We start from the raw sequence: 24,320 nt of genomic DNA on the forward strand, positions 1-24,320 counted from the left end.
TGTAATTTCATCCATGATTTAAATATTCACATTTAGCCCAGTGTTAGCTTCATATCAATCAATAAATGATTCCCTGAATTGTCACTCTTCTTTCAACATGAGATGTCACTTTGACAGGGCTCTACCTGGAGTATGCCTCCCTCCGTCCCCCCCCTCCCCCCCCCCCCCCCCCCCCCCCCCCCCCCCCCCCCAGCCAAGTATTACTTTGTTAATCTACTGCAACAACCTTACTTAGTCAGACAGTCCTTTTCAGTCTCCAGCCTAAAACGCCCCTTTCGCACCCTCAGCAGATCTACTGTGTATCTTGATAGAGTGACGGTACGTACGTACATCACTGTGCTGTCTGCAAAACTTCGAAACTAGCAATCAAACCGAGGTTCCAAACAAAGCCTATCACATCATGTCAAAGCTGAAATCGTCCATGTTGATGTTCTGATTCGGCTGTCCCCCCATCTGCGCCATCTGCATCCCTTGCATCTGCCCCTGAGACCCAGCGGCCATAACTCCGGGCTGGCTCTGGGGGCCAGGTTGTCTCCCATGCTGTTGTTGCTGCATCAGCATTTGGTGGCGAATTTGCTGGGAGAGCAAGATCAGACAAACAAGGTCATGAAGAAATCAGGCCAAGGGCATGGCTATTCGCAGAGAATACTACATGGTTTGCTGAGTGATACCAGGTTTACACAAGTGTTTTTGTTGTTGTTGTTTTTCTAAATCGAAAAGAGAGCTAAAGCGAGCTTTTACATATTTGAAAAAACAACACATGTAAACCTGGTATTACACAGCAAGCCGTGTAGTATTCTGTTTATCCTAAATTCTTTGCTTTTGTGCCTTCTACATCAAGTTTACTGTGACAGCTCAGTCGCTTTGAATCGACTCACTTTCAAACTTCAAACCATTTCATTTCAATTCGCTATAATAAATGACTGTCCGCATAGACACCCACACTAAATGTACTCCGAAGTTGTTCACTTTGAATACTGAATCCGTTTAATTGGTCAGTTCCAAAGAGAAAGGGGAATCATTTGCCAGAGAAAGAAAACAAGAAGATGAAAAAAACAAACAAACATATTATTCTGCGTCGTCATTGCCAGAATGAGCAATGTCAGGGTTATAGTTTGACCCTTTGACCTCATTTACATTATAAACACATGTTTCACGATATAGTTTGGATACCAAATGGGCGGTCTCTCTCACATAATGTAGGATAAATGCAGTTATAAATGTTTCATCAGAGACAGAAGAAAGAAAAACCTTACAACTGGGGTGGGGGTCTTTAGAGGGGGTTTCTACTCTACTATGGTTTCCACCACAACGAAGCCCTACCGATTGATTGATGAGCATCTGTCGTAGCTGCTGCTGGTTAGGCTGCTGCTGCTGTTGCTGCTGCTGCTGTTGCTGCTGCTGTTGCTGTTGCTGCTGCTGTTGCTGTTGCTGCATCTGCATGCGCTGCGCTGCAAGACCCTGTTGCTGCTGCTGCGTGTGGCGGTTGAGAGCTGCAAACACAACGGCACAAACTTCATTCCCTCATTGACCTAACTATAAAAGGCTGAAGAACAAGGAGACTGCCTGTGAAAAAGAGAAATAAAAAGTCAACAAAAGGACTGTACTCACGTTAGTATGAAGGTTACTACACAGGCTGTTAAAGGCTGTTCGTGCAAAGACTGTATGCTGTGGATGAGGGAAATTTGGTCGATGGCTTTGGGCTAAAAAGCCCTAAAGGCTAAAAAAAAAAATCTTATTAAGGATTAGCGTGACATTTAACAGATAATTCTGCATCTCACAGCATTGACATTGTACTGCTAAGGCCTAGCGCTCACCTATGTAACTTCAGCAGGACAGACAACGCACTGCACATTATCCCAGCCCGCTACACGTTGCGTGAAAGGAAAACAGGCCAAGTACTCGTCATAATCCCTATCGCAGCATAAATAATATGCAGTGCGTCGTCTGTGCCGCTGAAACTGCGCAGGTATATTCTGCCCTTAAGGAGATATTATCAAAGGTGATCATAACATTACACACATCTATCACTCTCTGTACAAACTTTCACAGACCTGGGAACCCCTGTTTAGCACTTTGATTATTCTCAAAGAAACATGGGAGTATTTTCAGAAAAATGAGCGTACTTCACACAGCATTTGAACATCCATGATTCAAACATGTTTCACACGCGTCCGTTGCACCGTTTAATTAAGTTTACCAATACGTTAAAACAAATGCTTCTTTCGTTGTTTACTGACAAAAACTGTAATCATGTGTCAAAATACTGGATCCGCTTCCGGATGAGCTAATGTGAAGAAATGTGGTCTAGGAATTATTCTCGTCGCATTTTTTTCCACTGACCGTACGACTTGTATTCTAGACAATCATATGCGTACAAAATATGGCAAAACTGTATGGGTTCCCAGGTCTGCTTTCATGTTAATAAGAGAGCAATTCGGAGACAATGTTTACTTCCAGACTGTCTTTATAACTCACTTTGTATATTATGAAGGAACACTATTAAATCAAGGTTCATAGAAAGAAAAACAAGCAATTAAGCCAATTAGTTTCAACACACACATGAAAAATATCAAAATAAGTTAAATTTATATTCCTCCACAGCTCACTCCTGAGATATAAACTTTCATATCATCATTTTTAATAGCATACACACCACATTTCATACAATATCATTATGTTCAATGCATCATCATTTATGTCAGCAATAATTAATATTCGACCACACAGCCAGACACACCAGATTAATTCTAAACGCCCTAACCTACTTATTGATATAGCAAGAATATAGAAAGGGGAAGGGTCCCTTTCGGTACTTTCCCAATTTCAGATCCTGCATAAAAATGAAAGTTGTTCTCTATATGGTGCTGTGCAATGGCTCATTTTGCAGCAAATCGTAGTCTAGCACATACACACACAAAAATGCCAGTTTTCTAAACCCTGAAAAATGGCTTCGTACAATATCAAACAGAGAAAACAGGCTAAAACTCTTACTTAGTATAAGCTTTTGCTAAAACTTTCATTTCGTTACTTGCATATCTGAATCTATTCTTTCAGTTTTTGCATAATAATAAATCTTATTTAAAATCTGTCAATGTTCTCAGCAACAGCACTCATTTGTGACATCAGAACTGTATGTTTATTTATTTGTTTCTTTTCTTAATAGAATCACATGTCCAAAAACAAACTTTTGAGGAAAACAACCTTGCTCTGTAAATTTCCCACACAAACCGCAATATCCCTAGGTATGAAAAAAAAATCATTTTTCTGAATTATCAATATGCACACAAAGTAGCCATGATTAGTTTCTGAGTCATGCTTCCACCAATATTCTGAAATAAATACACAAGACTCAAGAAGCTAAAAATGACCTTTGATGAAAATGGTAAACCAGAAGAAAAAAAATTCTCTCAAATTCATAATAATAAAAACAGGTATATTTGCCATTCTCTACACCAAAATGATACTTTCAAATGCCATGCATAACTCGTCACCCAGAAAATTGTAAAAGAAAAATGGAGTAAAAATTGCAATCAAACTGAAACACAACCTTCCAACCCCTTTATGTAATATATCAAAACGTGACAAATGCAGAAAGATTTTAATATTAAGCTTTGCATTGTGCAGTCAATTATGCTGCGCATGTTGTTGCTGTTGTTGTTATTGTTTTGGCTTGAAAGTTTTACTTAAGCTTTTTTAATCCTCAGACCTACAGCTTATGTGTTTTCTTGTGTGTGCACCTCTGTGCATGAAGGCACATGCGTCTGTGTGTGTGCGCGTGCATGTGTGAATGCATGCATCCGTGCATGTGTGTGAATATTTGCATGTGTGTATGTGTGTATATGTGTGCGTGCTTGCGTGTGTGAATATTTGCATTTGTGTATGTGTATACATGTGTGTGTGTGCATGCGTGTCGAAGTGATAAAGGTGTTTGCAGTTGGGGTAAACCGGGGTGTGGTAAAGGTAATGGTAAGGGTAGAGGTAAAGTTAGCCCGGCGATAAAGGTATACGCAGTTAGGGTAAAGGGATGTGGTAAGGGTAAGCGGATGGAGGTAAGAGGTGGGGTAAAGTTAGCCGCAGCGATAAATGTGTATGCAGTAAGGGTAAAGGGATGTATTAAGGGTAAGGGGATGGAAGGTAGAGGTCAGGTAGAGTTTTCCGCAGTGATAAATGTGTATGCAGTTAGGGTAAAGGGATGTATTAAAGGCTGACATAGTCTTATTTAATTAGTTTAATTACTTCCAGGGCTTTTCCCATCGTTGCGGGGATGTATAAATTAAGCTTCCTGCAAAGTTTTAGGTTTGAAGTCCTTACCAATTACGAGAAATAATTAATTCTTTATTGCATTGTTTAGCAACAGTTCTCCAGGACTTCGTGACGTTTCGTAAACCAAAGATGGCGTTTGAGACTGTTCTGTTTACATTCGACACTATCAACACCACTTTGTAATACTGAAATAATTGTTTCTGTGTTCGAAAGCTACAGCCAATCGTTATTATATCCCCTTAGGTACAGTTTTATAACATTATTGGCACATGTAAACAATATGAATTAATTAATGAATGCAAGAATATGGCAGCCTTTAAGGGTAAGGTGATGGAGGTAAGAGGTGAGGTAAAGTTAGCCACAGCGATAAATGTGCATGCAGTTAGGGTAAAGGGATGTGGTATGGGTAAGGGGGTGGAGGGTAGAGGCGATGTAAATTTCACCGCAGCGATAAAGGTGTTTGCAGTTAGGGTAAAGGGATGTGGTAAAGGTAAGGGGATGGAGGGTAGAGGCGATGTACAGTTAACCGCAGCGATAAAGGTGTTTGCAGTTAGGGTAAAGGGATGTGGTATGGGTAAGGGGGTGGAGGGTAGAGGCGATGTAAATTTCACCGCAGCGATAAAGGTGTTTGCAGTTAGGGTAAAGGGATGTGGTAAAGGTAAGGGGATGGAGGGTAGAGGCGATGTACAGTTAACCGCAGCGATAACGTGTATGCAGTTAGGGTAAAGGGATTGGGTAAGGTAAGGGGTTGGAAGGCAGAGGTGAGGTTAAGCTAACAGGGTCCACTCCTACATTTCTTTTTGCTGTCAATGCTGCCAAACTTATATCAAGAAAGGTTGATGATTAAGTATCCAGAAAGAAAACAAAATCTGCCAAGAAACTTTTCCCTCAACACCCCCAAAACCTTCATCAAAGGCCGCATATATGATAGGTTAAACATGCAAGCAAACCCGGAGAAAACTCCACCTCACATATTTCAAAGCTACATCAGAATACACTCCTCTGCAAACCATGCAGATGACCTACCCATATATCATAATAATATGATAAGGTAAATATCTAGATTAAATATTTCCCTCACCAAGAATTTTGAATTTTATTTCGAACTGCTAAGCCCACCACAATGTTAAATCATGGTTTTAAAATGCTTCCCTGAACAAGATAAACGACAAGCATCTTCATTTTATGCTTAAGATGAAACAAGACTGTATGAAATGCACCAATTCTACGATGCTTGAACACACACACACACACACACACACACACACACACACACACACACACACACACATCCTTCCACATATTTAGATGAAAACTAATCAAATTAAAAACATCCAAAAAGATGTGAGGCATAATGAGACCTCAGTCTATCCTACCAATTTCAACCAAAATCCAGGAGAAAAACCCTGAAAAAATCCCTCCCCCGAAAAAACAAACAAACATTCAGACCACCAAAAAAAATTTGTGGAATATTTTGATACACACAGCCTCCCGTTCTGATTTCCAGTCACCAGGCCAGGGCACACAACCCCGCTCCCCAAATGCCAAGCAAGAAGATAATCAAAGATGTTTTAGACATACCATGATGATACATGTATGGGTGGCCAGGATAGTACATGTCATGGTCTACACACGCAAGCAATAGAAAGCACAGACGCATCAGTTACACGCACTGTCAGGATCTAGCTTTATTAGGGTTAGCTTTAATGTGGGGTATTCTTCTCATCCTTATAGAAAAAAAAGAAAACTTAAAAAAAAAAAAAAAAGCAATAGTTGCTTCTGGGAATCAGTTCTCTGATGGTGCTTTGTTATTCATTTGACATGTCCATTGTTAGTATGGCAGACAGGGAATTACTTATGATCATGACAACATTAATATTTACACATAATCACCAACAAACATTAAATACATGCCAAGGTATGATCAAAATTATTGACCTATAAATTACATTTAATGAAAGTAAACCCAATTTAATTTAATTTAATCAAACACACACACACACACACACACACACACACACACACAAACACACACATACAAACACCGTCTTTCAAAAACCTTAAACAAAAATCAGATCTCTTACTGCAGAAAGAAAGCAAATAAATTGAGATACCAACATAAAAGATAAAAGAAAGAACAGACAGATGATTTGCAATCTTGCAGTCTAGCAACCCCACTAGCACGATCAAGCGCATAATTACATAAATAATAATTAACAGTATGGAGACGCAGATCTACTGCTGTTGCTGTTTAATTGGGATTAAAGTCTTACTGCAGGTGCACAGTTGAGAGTATTAGCCTATTTGCAGTTGCTCAAATTGTAAAATAGAATAAAAAGAAGGACAGGAAAAATTAAAAAAATTAAAATAAAAACCTGATTTTCTCCCTTAACCTCCACCATTGGGCTCCATATATATATCAAATTCCCAGCAGACAAACTGAACAAAATCAGCTCTTCCTGTCATCATCTTTTTAACGGAAACTCCTCTCACATCGCTCACTCTCCATCCCTCTTTCCTAACGTGTGCCTCCGGTTGTTAAATGCATAGTGTCATAAACAGGACTAGCTGAAAGAAAGGTCCCCCTGGATCTAATGCTACTAGTCGCTGGTAAGTAAAGTTTTGAGTCAGTTTGGAATTCAAGAAAGATTTACGCGACAAAAGATGTCTCTTTATGTCAAAACTTAAACCTTCCAATAAATTACCTCTCTTGTTCTTTGATGGATTGACAAAAGATCAATTTGACTAAAGATCTAATGACACCTAAAGATCGATTTGCACAGGCACTCACAGTCATACACACACTCCCTCTCTTTCTCTTCCTCTCTAACAGTCCCCCAACCCTCCCCAGAACCGTCCCCCATTTATTCACCCCCCCTCCCTTCCCCTCTCTTTTCCCCTTGCCTGCAAACAGCCCCAGCAATACGTACCCATGAGCTGCTGCTGCTGTTGTCTGATCATGGCGGCGTTCTTCTGTGTGTTGGCCTGCTTCTGCTGCTGCTGCTGCTGCTGCTGCTGTTGGAACTGCAGTTCCCGCTGCTGCTGCATCGTTTGCTGTTCAACAGTAAAGTTTACAATATTTAAAGATAACCTCCCAGAGAAATAGCTCAATTGGTAGCGTGGAAGCTTTGAAACCAGTTTGCTGTTCAACAGTAACGTTTATATATATATATTTTTTTTTTTTTAAAGATGCTACAATACAATTACAATATTTAAAGATAACCTTCCATGGAGATAGCTCAGTGGGTAGCGTGCAAGCTTTGAAACCAGTTTGTTGCTATTGGGTTTGAAACTTGGGTTCGGCAAGAAAGTTGCAGACTCCTCTTGTCATTTCTACATCCCTGTGTACATACATGAACCTTCCAGGAAGAGCTCAGTTGGTAGCGTGCAAGCTTTAAAACCAGTTTGTTTCTATCGGGTTTGACCTGGGGGATCGGCAAGAAAGTTATTTCCTGGAGTAAGCAGACCTGGGAACCCCTGTTTTGCACTTGAAGTATTCTCAAACAAACTTGGTGTATTTTCAGAAAAATGAGCGTACTCCACACAGCATTTGAACATCCATGATTCAAACATGCTTCGCACGTGTCTGTCGCACTGTTAATTAAGTTTACCAATACATTTAAAACAAATGCTTCTTTCAATGTTTACTGACAATAACTGTAATCATGTGTCAAATGACTCAAAACACTGGATCGGCTTCAGGATGCGCTCGTGAAGAAAAGTAGTCTAGGAATTTTTCTCGTCGTTTTTTCCACCGACTGTACTGATCGTATTCTAGACAATCATGCGTACAAAATACGGCGATTCGTATGGGTTACCAGGTCTGAGTAAACTTTGTTCAGAATCTCCTTGTTGTTTCTACATACCCATGTGCATACATGAACACAATAAGGATTCAAGGTTCACAGCAGATGCCCTTCTAAATACCCTTTGAAAACACAAACATACGCAGGCAGAAAGAGAGAAACACTATCTTACCTAACCTTCTTTAGGAAACTAGGCTATCACCTTCTTCATTACTAAACTAGGCTATTACCTTCTTCATTACCAAACTAGGCTATTACCTTCTTCATTACCAAACTAGGCTATCACCTTCTTCATTACTAAACTAGGCTATCACCTTCTTCATTACCAAACTAGGCTATCACCTTCTTCATTACTAAACTAGGCTATTACCTTCTTCATTACTAAACTAGGCTATTACCTTCTTCATTACCAAACTAGGCTATTACCTTCTTCATTACTAAACTAGGCTATTACCTTCTTCATTACTAAACTAGGCTATTACCTTCTTCATTACTAAACTAGGCTATTACCTTCTTCATTACTAAACTAGGCTATTACCTTCTTCATTACTAAACTAGGCTATTACCTTCTGCATTACTAAACTAGGCTATTACCTTCTTCATTACTAAACTAGGCTATCACCTTCTTCATTACTAAACTAGGCTATCACCTTCTTCATTACCAAACTAGGCTATCACCTTCTTCATTACTAAACTAGGCTATTACCTTCTTTATTACTAAACTAGGCTATTACCTTCTTCATTACTAAACTAGGCTATTACCTTCTTCATTACTAAACTAGGCTATTACCTTCTTCATTACTAAACTAGGCTATTACCTTCTTCATTACTAAACTAGGCTATTACCTTCTTCATTACTAAACTAGGCTATTACCTTCTTCATTACTAAACTAGGCTATTACCTTCTTCATTACTAAACTAGGCTATTACCTTCTTCATTACTAAACTAGGCTATTACCTTCTTCATTACTAAACTAGGCTATTACCTTCTTCATTACTAAACTAGGCTATTACCTTCTTCATTACTAAACTAGGCTATTACCTTCTTCATTACTAAACTAGGCTATTACCTTCTTCATTACTAAACTAGGCTATTACCTTCTTCATTACTAAACTAGGCTATCACCTTCTTCATTACTAAACTACCTGCTATGTTTATGCTTTGAGGATACTAATGATGCACACTTCTGTAATTCTCTGAGTCGCTATACTTAAAGCCATATGTACTCGATGACTATACACGCTAATTGCTTTACCAACAGCTGGAGACATGCTAAATTAAGTTCCCTGCAAAATATTGTGGTCTAGGACCCCTTCAATGTTGAGATATTTGAATTTTTATTTTGATCTAGATCGTCCTATTTATAGATTTGCCAACAGAGGTAGCGTTGACGCAAGGGAAATAACTCCGCGTCTTTGTTGACATCCTCACTTTTTCAGAGGCTAGAACAAGCTGTAATGCATGTATATGGTCCGCGCATTGCGACATATCGTCATTATATGGCCTTATGATGCATTTGACATCGATTGTGGGCAAACTACACATCGTAAACACGGGAGCGAGTTAGTAAGCCTTTAAATACTATGAAAAAGCATAACAGATAAATTATCAGTTTTGTTTATTACCTGGCCTGTCATGAAAGGTATATATTGGTAAAGATAAAAGACAAAAGGAGAGAGAGGGGGGGGGGAGAGAGAGAGAGGGGGGGGGGAGATTATGAATAGGAATTGTGAGTTGATACGATGATTTGCATCGAGAGTTTGCAGTCATGTTTAAGGAATTATTTACATTTAATACTTTTACTGTATCTCAATGTTTCATGTAAATTGTTCCATGTCATGATTTCTGTTTGTTGTCATATACACACCACAAACAAATTTCTCTGATGAGATAGTGAATAAAATTTAAAACATATAAAAACAAAATTTTTAAAAAATTAAAAAATATAAAAACAAGAAGAGCAAACGCTCGATCGAGTCACTTTCGCAGTTCTGAATATTATATGAGGCATCAGATGGACAGGAAGAAATTGCTATTCACAACACAATGAGTCACGTTCACATAAAATTTGAGCCCGGTCACTTTTATAGTTTCCGAGAAAAGCCCAACGTTAAGTTGTGTGTTGCCGAACAGAAAAGGCTAGTTATCTCCCTTGTTTTTCTGATAACGTTCGTAAAAGGCTACAGATGTAAATACTTTGATGTAAAGAATAATCCTACAAAGTTTCAATCACATCCGATGAACTTTGTCAAAGATATAAAATGTCTAATTTTTCCTTTGACGCTGACCTGTGACCTTGAAAAAGGTCAAAGGTCAACGAAACCATCGTTAAAGTGTAGAGGTCATTGGAGGTCACGACTAAACAAAATATGAGCCCGATCGCTTTGATAGTTTCCGAGAAAAGTCCAACGTTAAGGTGGTGTCTACGGACGGCCGGCCGGACAGACTAACACTGACCGATTACATAGAGTCACTTTTTCTCAAGTGACTCAAAAATAATAAAATAAAGTCTTCTATGTGTACCTGTCCAGGGTTCTGTGCGGTCATCATGGGCTGGTTGGACACAGTGCCTGTGGTGGCCGTCACCATGGGGTTCTGACCGCCGGTCAGCAGGCTAGTGTCAATTCCCGCACCTCCTTGAGGAAGATTCTGCTGTTGAAAAAAATGTAAGGGCCGAAAATCAGTGTCAGGAGCTGGAGAGAAAAAAAAAATCCTGAAAAAAAAGGTTAAAAAAAAAGGTTCACTGAACTTGCTTCTCTTCCTTTTGATCAAGGGCAATATTTCGCACTGGCTATACGCACTCAGAGTATACAGGGGTCAGAATCTTGTATACACTCCGGCTTTAACTTCTGGTAGTGAAGCGAATTTGCCATTCGACACCACTTTGCAATAGGAACGCAGAGCAGTTGATTATAAGAGTACAAAAAAGCAAAAACAATGTGATGTTGCACAGCCTTTGCTGTAACGTAGAATACATTTTCGACACTGAACCGCATAAACACTCATTCGACGCCATTTTGCGAAGGTTCGCTTCACTTTCGATTCAAGGTACATGTATCAGAGTTCGCTGAGAACAAACACAGACAAAAACAAACTCACACACGAAACTGATGCTTCATGGCAGTTTATTGTCGAAGTTTGGAACAAACTTGGAGTGTGTATCGACCTAGAAACGGTTTTATACTATGTGAATCACTGAATCACTGAGTGCGTATAGCGTTTGCCTATCCCGATTGAGCCCCGTGTGAGCTTCACTGTCACACTAAGTGAATCTCAAACGTTCGCTCTTTTCCAGCATTTGAAGTCACATCCACAGGGCTAACTTGGGAGTATGCCAATTGACCCAGTTCAGGTGAGGCAGGATCTACTGATACCCCCATTCTACACAACCGTTCTAGGTCCCGTTAGGGACGGTTGAGTTTGGGCTGCATGTTCAAAATTTTAGCCGTTCCCCTCCCGATCAGAATGAACGGTAATGGAACCGTAACCCATCAGTAACGGAACACTTGGATCGTTAAAGGAACTTAAAACAACGGTAACGCAACGGTAGCGCTCTCACTCACTGAGTTGTCATACCCACATTCCACACTTCCGTTCTAGCTTCCGTTCCCAGCCGTCCTGGGGACGGCTGCCACTATGGTCAGACGCTGCTCAATGATGCCAAAAACGTCCGTTTGCGCAGCGTTCCATTGCTGTGGCAGCCGTCCTTGGTCGGTACGGGAACGGGACATAGAACGGTTGTGTGGAATGGGGGTATAACCTTCAGCACTCGGGACCGAGTTAGAAAGTGTTACAGTGGAACCCCCCTTTAAAAGAGCCCCCAATTTAACTTTAAGACTCCCTCCCGTTTAAGACCCCGTTGTTTTCAGATTTTCTGTTGATAACCTCTGTAAATTTAACCCCATTTTAAGACCTCTTCCTTTAAAGGACCTGATTTTCTCACATTTGTTGTGGTCTTTAAAGGGGGGTTCCACTGTACTCTGAACCCACCTCCAAGCACACTACAGAACCGGATGTACGAAAAGGAAAGCAATCCCATTTTCTTCTTCAACCATAAATTATCCTGGGATCAAAGGATTATCAACAGGGGTAGGGGATGGGAGAAAAAGTCAGGATTACGGGGGACCCCTCTTTCAAGACAGACTTTCTTCTTCTGCGTTCGTCGGCTGAAACTCCCACGTACACTCGTGTTTATGCACGAGTGGAATTTTACGTGTATGACCGTTTTTACCCCGCCATTAAGGCAGCCATACGCCGCTTTCGGAGGAAGCATGCTGGGTATTTTCGTGTTTCTATAACCCACCGAACTCTGACATGGATTACAGGATCTTTTCCGTGCGCACTTGGTCTTGTGCTTGCGTGTACACACGAAGGGGCATAAGCCACTAGCAGGTCTGCACATAAGTTGACCTGGGAGATCGGAAAAATCTCCACACTTAACCCACCAGGCGGCCGCGGCCGGGATTCGAACCCTCGACCTTCCGATTAAGAGGCCGACCTCTTACCACCACGCCACAGCGCCCGTCTTCAAGGCCTACCAAAATCAAGGAGTGTCTTAAACTGGAGGTAAATTTACAATTACAGTACAGATGTTATGCACAGAAAATCTGGAACACTAGGGTCTTACAAGGGGGAAGATCGTACAAGAGCGGTTCTTAAAGGGGGAGTTTCAGTGTAAGAATCAGAAAGTCAGGGGGTTCTTAAAGGGGGGGTTTCAGTGTAAGAATCAGAAAGTCAGGGGGTTCTTAAAGGGGGGGTTTCAGTGTAAGAATCAGAAAGTCAGGGGGTTCTTAAAGGGGGGGTTTCAGTGTAAGAATCAGAAAGTCAGGGGGTTCTTAAAGGGGGGGTTTCAGTGTAAGAATCAGAAAGTCAGGGGGTTCTTAAAGGGGGGGTTTCAGTGTAAGAATCAGAAAGTCAGGGGGTTCTTAAAGGGGGGGTTTCAGTGTAAGAATCAGAAAGTCAGGGGGTTCTTAAAGGGGGGGTTTCAGTGTAAGAATCAGAAAGTCAGGGGGTTCTTAAAGGGGGGGTTTCAGTGTAAGAATCAGAAAGTCAGGGGGTTCTTAAAGGGGGGGGGGGGGGTTCAGTGTAAGAATCAGAAAGTCAGGGGGTTCTTAAAGGGGGGGTTTCAGTGTAAGAATCAGAAAGTCAGGTTCTTAAAGGGGGGGTTTCAGTGTAAGAATCAGAAAGTCAGGAGGTTCTTAAAGGGGGGGTTTCAGTGTAAGAATCAGAAAGTCAGGGGGTTCTTAAAGGGGGGGTTTCAGTGTAAGAATCAGAAAGTCAGGGAGGCACGGGCAGATGAAAAAAGGGACAAAGAAAAAAAGAAAGAAAAAAAAAGGCAGACAGACTCATGGGGAAGAGAATGGCACTGACAAGAGAGAGGGAAGTACAATAAATGTCAAAAGAAAATGCCAAAAAAAGTGGAGGTGACATCACACATATATACTGATGTCTCAGGGTTATATGTGTCAGAAGAAGAAAAAAGTCATTATGCTCAACAACAACAAAAACCACACACACACACACAAAAACGGTATGTACGCCTAAGACAATTCAAAACAAAAACTCAAAGAAAAGCAGCGTCAAGCAGAAGGAAAAGATCTGAATGTACAGTGGTAGCCTGCAAGCAAAAGACACCCTCCAGATCACCCAAGTGTCCATTATAAACCGTGCAAGTGGCCTATCAGGGCTCCCCACGAAAGCCCCTCCTTTTTAATTTTGAGAGGGTCCATGGACCCCCAAAGCTGAGTTTTAAAGGGTTCCAAGAGTCTAGGGGTACCAAACCCCCTGGCCCTGTGTACAATCAAAACCCCCTGGCCCTGTGTACAATCAACATATTGTGGTAGAGAAAAGTGTGATATGAAGTGTCTAATTTTTTCATTGGATTATTCGAGGAGGACACAGTCTGTAAACAGTACCTACGGTACTCACGATTACGGAATTTTAGAGCGTCCAAGCACCCGCTCTTCTTAGGTTTCGTGCGTCCCAGGACCCCCTCCATGAATTTCTAGTGCGTGATTTCGGCTTCTAGTGCTCATAGGACGCAGGGACGCACCGTTTGGGGAGCCCTGCCTATCATGAAACGTAAATGTAAATGTTGGTAAAAATAAAAGACAATGGACAACAGAAGGTGTCCTTCCCTGAGAGGTGTTCAGTGTCATCACATCGCAGGCATCACTGTAAAAACCATTTCCAATCAGATTTCATCAATTAATGATGATTCCCACCCCATTGCAGTTCACACCCAATAGACGTATTCCAGAAATAACTCTGTCAGTTTTTTGGGGGTTTTTTGTGGAAGAGGTGTATTCCTAGAAAGTGAGGCAAACTTTATTTCAGTGTGAAATACAAGTGGAGTCACGCCGTTGACGCCAGAGTTAATAATGGTGAATGTGTTCAGATCTACATGTTCTTGACAGCAAACGGCCATTTCTACAATACATACCTGGTTAGCGCGACTCTGGTGCTGCTAGCTTTCCACTGAAAAGAAAGTGACCCAAATTTTCCAGCGATGGGACAAAAAAAAATAGATTTTTGTTTTTGTTTAAATACATATATATATTGAATCCAGGTCCAAATCATCGACTGTTCTCTGTGTTTAGGAACAACACTGTAGGTCAGCTTGCCCTTCCACAGGTCATAAAAATACCGACAGTTATTTGTGAAGATGGTCTATTTACCTGGTTGATGGCCTGTGCCAATGCCATGGCGGACGGCAGAGCCTTGGGCGTGGTCTAAACGACACAACAACAACACAACATCTCATGCAGCATTACAACACCAACACGGGGGTCACAACATCAAATACATCACCATCTTACAGGCCAGCCCCATTATAACTGCTTCAGTCCTTTTTAAACTGTACACTGTACTGCAGTAAAATCTAGATTGTAATCATGTTTAAACTTTAAACTGTACTGCAGTAAAATCTAGACAGTAAGCATGTTTAAACTATATGTATACTGTACTACAGTAAAATCTAGACCTGTGATGTAATCATGTTTAAACTCTACACTGTACTGCAGTAAAATCTAGACCTGTGATGTAATCATGTTTAAACTCTACACTGTACTGTAGTATAATCTAGACCTGCACTGTAATCATGTTTAAACTGTAAACTGTTCTGCAGTAAAATCTAGACCTGCACTGTAATCATGTTTAAACTGTAAACTGTACTGCAGTAAAACCTAGACCTGCACTGTAATCATGTTTAAACTGTAAACTGTACTGCAGTAAAACCTAGACCTGCACTGTAATCATGTTTAAACTGTAAACTGTACTGCAGTAAAACCTAGACCTGCACTGTAATCATGTTTAAACTGTAAACTGTACTGCAGTAAAACATAGACCTGCACTGTAATCATGTTTAAACTGTAAACTGTACTGCAGTAAAACATAGACCTGCACTGTAATCATGTTTAAACTGTACACTGTACTGCAGTAAAACATAGACCTGCACTGTAATCATGTTTAAACTGTACACTGTTCTGCAGTAAAACCTAGACCTGCACTGTAATCATGTTTAAACTGTAAACTGTACTGCAGTAAAACATAGACCTGCACTGTAATCATGTTTAAACTGTAAACTGTACTGCAGTAAAACATAGACCTGCACTGTAATCATGTTTAAACTGTAAACTGTATACATGTACTGCAGTAAAAACTAGACCTGCACTGTTATCCCTAAAATCCAGTAAAACCTAGACCTGCGATGTAATCATGTTTAAACTGTACACTGTACTGCAGTAAAACATAGACCTGCACTGTAATCATGTTTAAACTGTACACTGTTCTGCAGTAAAACCTAGACCTGCACTGTAATCATGTTTAAACTGTAAACTGTACTGCAGTAAAACATAGACCTGCACTGTAATCATGTTTAAACTCTACACTGTTCTGCAGTAAAACATAGACCTGCACTGTAATCATGTTTAAACTGTAAACTGTATACATGTACTGCAGTAAAAACTAGACCTGCACTGTTATCCCTAAAATCCAATAAAACCTAGACCTGCGATGTAATCATGTTTAAACTGTACACTGTACTGCAGTAAAATCTAGACCAGCATTGCATTTGTTTTGAAAAAAATCCTTTGTCTTGACAAGGCCTGAGTGGATTTTCTTTACTTCTAGGACATATACCCTCCTAACAATATCAACAGTACTTGTATTTCTAACCCTCAAAAATACTGACACAGAAAATCTCGCATTAGAAATAAAAGACTGACCTGTTAGAACTAAAAGGATTCTCTATGGGAAAGTAAACTTAAATCAGAAAAACAACTTAAAAACAAAAGAATCATGTCATTTTTTTACTTGAATGAAAGCAAAATTTAGGTATGGTATGTTTTTAGTTGTTGTTGTCTTTTTGCCCGAGCCCAGTTCTCGTAGACAGTAGAGTTTGGTTCTCTCAGACGGGAGAGTTTATGTTGCATGAGTAATTATGAAAGCTGAACACAAAATCATGAGAAACACTACATCAGCCAAAATGTGTGTTTACTGTGCTCTCTGCTTTGCAAACTCCGTTGACAACTTAGACAACATAAACAAGATGACTTTCTGTCAAATCACAAATAAATACAAAAGTCTTTCCATTCCACTTTTCATTTTCATTTTCTTCTTTTTTCCGTTCTTTTTTGCAAGCATTTTTACAATTTCTACTCATGAAACAAAAATGGGCAATATGAAGGTCAAAAGAAAAACAATAATTTCAACAACAAAAGAGACAAGGTTGCATTCACTATTTTAGCATATCTTCTCTAATGTCTTAGGCCACACACAAAAAATAGTCTGTTTACGGTATCCCGACCGACCCTATTTTTTCGCGCGACCCTAGACTTTTTTTTGGCATTTGGGAAGAAAAAAAATAATAATAATCCAAAAAAAAATTTAACAATAACAAAATTTAAAAAAGTCTTTGTTTTTTGGCAAAATAACTTAAAAATATGGTTTTTGGAGAGAAAAAAAATAATTAAAAAAATAAAATCCCGACCTACTGACCCTATTATTTTTGCCTATGTCACCGTAAACAGACTTGTTTTTTGTTGGCCTTATCATACCAAAAAAGAAACAAAAAGCCCACAATGACATATTTATACCTACAAGACAAATCCGTACAACCAATAAAGTAAAAAGGATCCAATACGCAAGACAGACTTCATCACAATGCTAGCATCTACAAATCAAAATAAGGGATGAAAAATGCACCAAGAGCTCAATAAATCAACTGAAAGAAATATCTTATACTTCTTCTTGTTCTTCGTCGTTCGCTTATACAAAACATACACAAGAAGAAAAAAAATTACAGCTACCTAAAAAAAGGAACAGTGGAATCCCCTTTTAAGATCTCCAAGAATCTGAGAAAATTGGGTCTTAAAAAGGACTGACTGACTATTATACGTTAATTGGATCTGTGATTCAAACATGGCTTTTGGTCAATCGAGATGGTAGTTTATTCCACGAGCCCGTAGGGCGAGTGGAATAAACTGTCATCGAGATTGACCAAAAGGCATGTTTGGATCACAGATCCAATTAACATATATATCTCGACATTCACTGGTCTTAGGGTTTTTGTTTTCAAAGAAGAAAGAAACTTGCTTGAACACGGACCACTTCTCCGAGCATAATCAAAAAACCTAATCACTCGCATTCCACCTCAAGGTCTTGGCCAACCAAGACTATGGCATACTCGTAGCAAAGCCGCCGAATGGTACCGTAAACCAAGAATAGTGACGTAAGAGAATAGAATGTCGTCTTTTGATTTGGAACGTGACGTGTTTCAGAACTTCTTCTGGACAACTCGGATGGTCTTCTGCGTAGTGGTTGGCACGAGATTCTTTTTCTTCTTCGACAGTTCATCCTCCGATACTGTAGCAAAACGTTTCATCTTTTTTTTCACTTTCGAGTATGCGGACGACTGAACTTGACCGCGAAAAAGTAGTCCTTTCGGAATCATTACGCCAAGTCTGAACATGAGGTCTGAACATTGTTTTTAGGCAGGATCTAGGTGAAAACGAGGCTGTTCTTATCTCTGTATACAGTTGAGAAAGAGAGAAATACATGTCGAGACATTAGGGTTTAACGTCCTCTTGGACCAGTTAGCCTATATTGGGACAGGTATTGGTAATACGCTGAGGATATGGTGTGATACTTTGACTCGAACAAGCCCGCTGTGGCTGTCTTCTTCGACACACCAGCATTGGGTTTGTCTCGTCAAAGTATCGAAATACGATCATGATAATCAGAGACGAGAGATGATGCATGCATGTCTTCGTGTTTTCCAAGCCCTGAGACTTTCGCTGTGAACTTGGGATCTTTTTCGTGCGCATGTGTGCACACGGGGGAGTTCGGACACCAAAAAGAGTCTGCAGAAAGTTGACTCCGAGAAATAAATCTCTCGCCGAACGTGGGTTTTGAACTCACGCTGATAGCGACCAACCGGATACAAAGCCAGCGCGCTACCAACTGAGCTACTTCCCCGCCCTTAAAAAGGAGGGAGTCTTAAAACAGGGGTAATTTTACAGAGGTTATAAACAGAAAGTCTGAGAAAACAAGGTCTTAAAAAGGAAGGAGTCTTAAATAGGCCACTTGCCCTATCGGCCTGCACCGCCAAATCACGCGATAAATCTGCGTTAACTTGCGTGGCCTTGCGAGATCTGCCGTAAAATACCGGCATGTCCGGATAGCTCTGTGAGAGGTTGCGTTTCAATGCGGACACTTCGCCTTGAAAATTGTGAATTTTCAATGTGAACAGTGTGCTGCAGCAATGATAGCCGCGAGAATAATCCTAAAGTTCGTTCAAAGTACCCAAGCATGGCCCGTGCACAAAGGAAAGGCGGTCGAGGTTTTTAAAAATGTTTTAACACAAGCCAGAGAACACCAGCGCTTGTGAGAGCAAAACGTTTGCCCGCAGAGAAGTGAACCTTCCTTATCTTTCGCACCGGAGAGCTATTCAAGCGGGGTATTGTGCAAGTTGGCTATTGGAGGGTCTTAAAAGGGGGGGGTCCACTGTAGCGCTATATTAAAGTACAAACCAATGTAAAAAGATAAGATTTGCAGGAACAGAATTCGAGAGTAAGCCCACAGTTCTCTAACCTTCAACTTGTGCTGAGTCAGCACATTTTTGATGCCCTGCACGAAGGCACTCTGGTCGTTAGGGATGAGACCAATGAACGCCCGTTTCTTGACGCTGAAGAGCAGCAGAATTATCCTCGTCTCTGACGCTGATTGGGGAGGAAAGTGCACACAGCCAGCCTGCAGGCACAGAGCAATTCATTTTAAAACAACTTCATGGGTGTATGTTGTAAATTCAAGGTGACAGTGGAATGCTCCTCTGAAAAAAAGGGCCAACTCCTCCACAACCCACACACACACACACACACACACACACACACACACACACACACACGCACACACATGCGTACACACACACACACACACAACAAAACAAAAAATGTCAAATAATGAGCTACTTACAAATCCAGTTCCCATCAGCTTGTGCAGGTTTCTCAGCGCCTCCTGGTCAGTGTTGGAGAAGTGGAACGCCACCTGGCGGGAATTGCGGCACAGGGACTGTAACTCTGACAGCATGTTCTGCGGCAGAAGCTGCAGCGAAAGCTTTTCTGGCCAGTTCATGGTTGTCCTGAAATCAAGGCAACTGATTGCTTTGTTCATGTATATGATATTGCATTCTGAAAAGCATGACATGATTGAAAACAATACATGTGCTCCCCAGATCCAACTATACTCACGGAATAAAATAACTTAACATTGTTTAAAATTTAATATCTCAAAATCGGAAAAAGTTACAGGAGTGAGTTTTGTACCAACGTAAAGCTAGTTCAATTGCTCATTATGGGCAAAAAACCGGAATAGTCTGGCTTGTTCCGTTTTTTTGCAATTTGAGCTCAAAGACGCATGGTGTCATTTTGGAGTTTACAAACTTAGCACTGTGTGTTTGACAGCGCTGTGCGTGCACTGGTTGATCGCAGCCGCGGGGGCAGATGCGGCGAAGTCCTGGAATGGTTCTGGCAGTAACAGTAGCCGGGTGGAATCGATTACGCAGATGCTAGTGCACCCTAATGAAGCGGTCTTGCTGAGGATTGGTGACACGGGGCCGTCCTTGGCGAGGCAGGTCTCGAACGTTACCGTTGTTTTGCTGGTACCTTCTTCGCCACAAGGCAACTGATTGCCTGGTCACTCCGAATCTCCTAGCAACATCAGTATAAGTCATCCCTCCTCTCAACATCCCTATTGCGACGAGTCTATCGTTCACACACGTTCGTGGCATGGTGAAAGAGAAAGACAGAGTGGACAGTTTTGGGCAAAGAGAAAGAAACATTTTAGTGAGTTGTTCTCACTCACAAACAAACGGACAAACCAAAGGCAGTACTTTCATGCAATATTCGTGGATCAGCAGCAGACCTTTTGCAGGTTTCAAGTACGGGTAGACGTGCCCCGAGAGTCAAAGAGTGCAGGCCTACCTGTTTACAGCACACACAGCGTGCACTGGCTGTCGGCAGCGTCGGCAAGCTTAGGCGTCAGTCTAGTAAACTCCAAAATGACACCATGCGTCTTTGAGGACCAATTGTGAAAAAACTAAGCAACCGAGAACATTCCGGTTTTTTTCCTCTTCTCAGGAATTGATGGTTCTATGATCGTACCACCCCGCTCTCCTGCAACTTTTTCCGATTTTGAGATATTAAATTTTAAAACATGTTAAGTTATTTTATTCCGTGAGTATATATGATACAAAAACAATACATAAATCAGTAAGTATGATGAAAGCAATTCTGTACTGACAGTCTAGGCAGGGTGATCAAAATATTTGTACTGACAGGTGAGACAGTATGACAAAAACAGTGTTTGCACCTACAGATCAGAACGAGTGATCAAAATTATAAATGCACTTGCAGGTCAAAAATTGGGATAAAAAACATACATTCTGACATGCCCTCCGCCTCTGGAAACAACCTTCTGTTCACAACAATCTTTCCACAGGATATCCCAGAACAGTTTTTCTTCATTTTCATGTTTTTATTTTCATTTTCATTACTTTATTGTCACATTGTTGGGAAATTCGCGCTACCCAGGTGTGCGCGTTTTTAGGTGTAATCAGCCACCGACACTTATGACAGAATGACCGAGGTCTTTTACATGCCACAGTGGTCACACGGAGGTGGAACATGGATACTGTCTCCGAGTCTGCACATGAAGTTGACCTGTGTCCGGCCCGGCCCGGATTCGAACCCCTGACCCTCAGATCACAAGTCCAGTGCTCTACCAACTGAGCTACAGGGCCCCCGCGCTTCTATATGATTCCATAGCGACCAACTGTCTATAAATAACCCTTGGGTAGACCGGCACGGTTGGCCTAGTGGTAAGGCGTCCGCCCCGTGATCGGGAGGTCATGGGTTCGAATCCCGGCCGGGTCATACCTAAGACTTTAAAATTGGCAATCTAGTGGCTGCTCCGCCTGGCGTCTGGCATTATGGGGTTAGTGCTAGGACTGGTTGGTCCGGTGTCAGAATAATGTGACTGGGTGAGACACGAAGCCTGTGCTGCGACTTCTGTCTTGTGTGTGGCGCACGTTATATGTCAAAGCAGCACCGCCCTGATATGGCCCTTCGTGGTCGGCTGGGCGTTAAGCAAACAAACAAACAAACAAACAAACAAACAAACCCTTGGGTGGTCATTATAGACAGTTTCAACTGTAACTGCACTCACAGGTCAGACTGTAAGAAAACAACATCTCTACTCACAGATCAGGTTCGGCTGTACCGATGGAGATTCGACAGGAGAGGAGCCAGGTAATTTTCTGCTGCTGGTTCACCTGCCCAGGTGCTGCTTTGCTCTTTTCATGGTACTCCAGGGCACCTATACACAAAGCTTCTTGTCATTTTCTGATGCCAATACATCCACACACACCTGCATGCATACACACATGCACGCACACACACACACACACACACACATACACACACATACACACAACTCTTCCAAGAAGTAAGTGCAAAATAACATGAGAACTAAACAGCTGGGTTTATGTATAACAAAGAATGTGTCAAACTGGCACCTTGCATTTCAAAATAGGTGCATACCCACACAAAAAAGTACAAATTGAAACTTCTCTGTTCTGCTTACCTGTGTCGTGTCAATGGCCATAAAACAAAAAATGTTGTCATTTGACAAACTCTTTTTTGTGTGAACTAGAAAACTGTATGATGATTGACCTTTGATTGATGGGATCAATGGTAAATCAAGTCATTCCTGACAACACACACAAACACACACACACGCGTGCACGCACACACACACACATACACACACACACACACACAAACACAAAGTTAACAAACACACTGACATGTAAACAGAAACACATTTCCCACCCCCCAACACCCACCTCTCCTCCCCCAACCCCACCATCACCCATCCACCCACACACACCCCACACACTCTCCCACCAACGCTCACCTGTCCAAACCACTTTGCGGTCTCGCAGGCCCGGAACAGCCTGTCTGGCGGCAGCATTGGGGTCAGCAGCGGACATGTCCACCCCTGGACCTTGTCCTCCCATTCCTCCTGCGCTGCTTGCGCTGACACCCCCCGCCCCCATCGGAAAATTCATGCTCTGCTGTGGATTGCCGGGTCGTGGTCCCATGCCTCCTGCTCCTGATGAAAGAATAATAATGATACCGTGGAACCCCTTTAAAAACCTCCAAAAATCTGAGAAAATCAGGTCTTAAAAAGGAGGGAGTCATAAAATGGGGGTACATTTGCAGAGGCTACGAACAGGAAGTCTGAGAAAACAGGGTCTTAAAAGGGAGGAAGTCTTAAAAAGGGGCTTCCACTATACAGTGGAACCCCTCTCTAGCGACCTTGAAAATGTTGACAAAAAGCGGTCCTTATGGAGGGGGGTCCTTACAGAGGGAGGGGGCGGGGTCAGGGGGCCACAAAGAAAGTCACCTCAGATTTTCTTAAAAAAAAAAGAAAACAGAGAAGTTTGAGCTGCTGACGACCGTTTCCTCAAGCAAACTGCTTCGATTTCATGTTTGACATTGTCGATGGTGTCCACCAGTTCTGGTGCATGTACTACCCTCAGATCTCAGTACCCTGGCCAAGTTTCCTCTCAAGACATCAAAGAGACCGCCCCATAGGTTAAACTCCCCATAGGTTAAACTCGGTCACTGACCCGGGTGCAGGAAGTGTTTCCTCTCTCAGATATGAAAGGGGAACCACCTCTCATAGCTAAAACTGGGTCAATGACCCCTGGGAAGAAGGTCAGTGTCTATAAACAAGGCCACCCAGCTATTACAATGGACCTGCCTTTGATCTCGATGATTGGTTTGTGATGTTTACTCACTACCCACACAACCATCGCACCTCTCAGCGGTTTAGTGCCTTTGCTTACGCGAGACGGTTATAACTGGTTATAACCGGTTTGTCAGTGATGCCTTACGCTGACTGAGAGTCTTGGCTTTGTCTGACAAAGTCGTTGCACAAGCTGTTAGGTCGGTCCTTAGGGTGGTCGCTACACTGGTGACAACAATATAAGGAAACACATCGGTTAAAAAAAAAGGGTTGTTGTGGCGGGGTAGTCCTTAGAGAGGGGGGTCTTAGAGAGGGGTTCCACTGTAATAACAATAATAACAGAACAATCTTCCACAGTGCTTTTCACCACCAAAGGGTTGTCTCAAAATGCACTGGACTTAAAAGATTCAACATCTCAGCATAAAAAAAGCCTGCCAAACATAACTCTTGAATGCTGAGTTTATTTCATACGTCCCCAAGAATGAGTGTAATAAGAGTAAGACTACTACATGTGTGTATACTATATGTGTGAAAAACCCCAAACGCCCGAGAAAAGTGAAATAACATGATTATGATTTTGCACTTTTAAAAAAAAAAATTTACATTTATATTTGTGTGTTGGCATTGTAACTGTTAATTAAGGGCTTGAAGCTATTCATGAAACTTGCGTTATAGAACAGCAATTTATTAATATTATCATCATTAATGCCATTGTTGATTACCAGCCTGAAGAAGTCAGCGACTGTCTGACGAAAATTTTATGAAGAATTTACCAAAACCAGTTGCTGTTCTGTTTTCTTTTTGTTTTCACTATTGTAAGTCTCAGATGACGGCCGGAGTGGCCTTGTGGAGAAGACATCGGCCTCCTTATCGGAAGGTCTTGAGTTCAAATCCTGGCAGCGGCCGCCTGGTGGGTTAAGGGTGGAGATATTTCCAAT

At 41.5% G+C, this 24,320-nt stretch overlaps 1 protein-coding gene across 4 annotated transcripts in view; it reads right to left on the reverse strand.

Moving 5' to 3' along the window:
• Positions 1 to 204: 204 nt before the first annotated feature.
• LOC138971565 (mediator of RNA polymerase II transcription subunit 25-like) overlaps positions 205 to 24,320 on the reverse strand; it is a 57,311-nt gene continuing 33,195 nt past the window's right edge. The window contains exons 15-24 of one of the 4 annotated variants that reach the window (XM_070344324.1): positions 22,546 to 22,743; positions 21,831 to 21,945; positions 19,546 to 19,711; positions 19,165 to 19,323; positions 14,751 to 14,804; positions 10,597 to 10,722; positions 7,197 to 7,320; positions 5,848 to 5,892; positions 1,324 to 1,493; positions 205 to 576 (exon numbers count right to left, since the gene is read on the reverse strand). In XM_070344324.1, the coding sequence (XP_070200425.1) occupies positions 394 to 576; positions 1,324 to 1,493; positions 5,848 to 5,892; positions 7,197 to 7,320; positions 10,597 to 10,722; positions 14,751 to 14,804; positions 19,165 to 19,323; positions 19,546 to 19,711; positions 21,831 to 21,945; positions 22,546 to 22,743 (1,340 nt within the window). In that variant the 3' untranslated portion in view covers positions 205 to 393. Of the gene's footprint in view, positions 577 to 1,323; positions 1,494 to 5,847; positions 5,893 to 7,196; positions 7,321 to 10,596; positions 10,726 to 14,750; positions 14,805 to 19,164; positions 19,324 to 19,545; positions 19,712 to 21,830; positions 21,946 to 22,545; positions 22,744 to 24,320 lie in introns of all 4 variants that reach the window. The other 3 variants (XM_070344323.1, XM_070344326.1, XM_070344325.1) reach the window with 3 other exon arrangements.

Source organism: Littorina saxatilis, linkage group LG7 (genome assembly GCF_037325665.1).
Source record: "Littorina saxatilis isolate snail1 linkage group LG7, US_GU_Lsax_2.0, whole genome shotgun sequence".
NCBI classification, from domain to species: Eukaryota; Metazoa; Mollusca; class Gastropoda; order Littorinimorpha; family Littorinidae; genus Littorina; species Littorina saxatilis.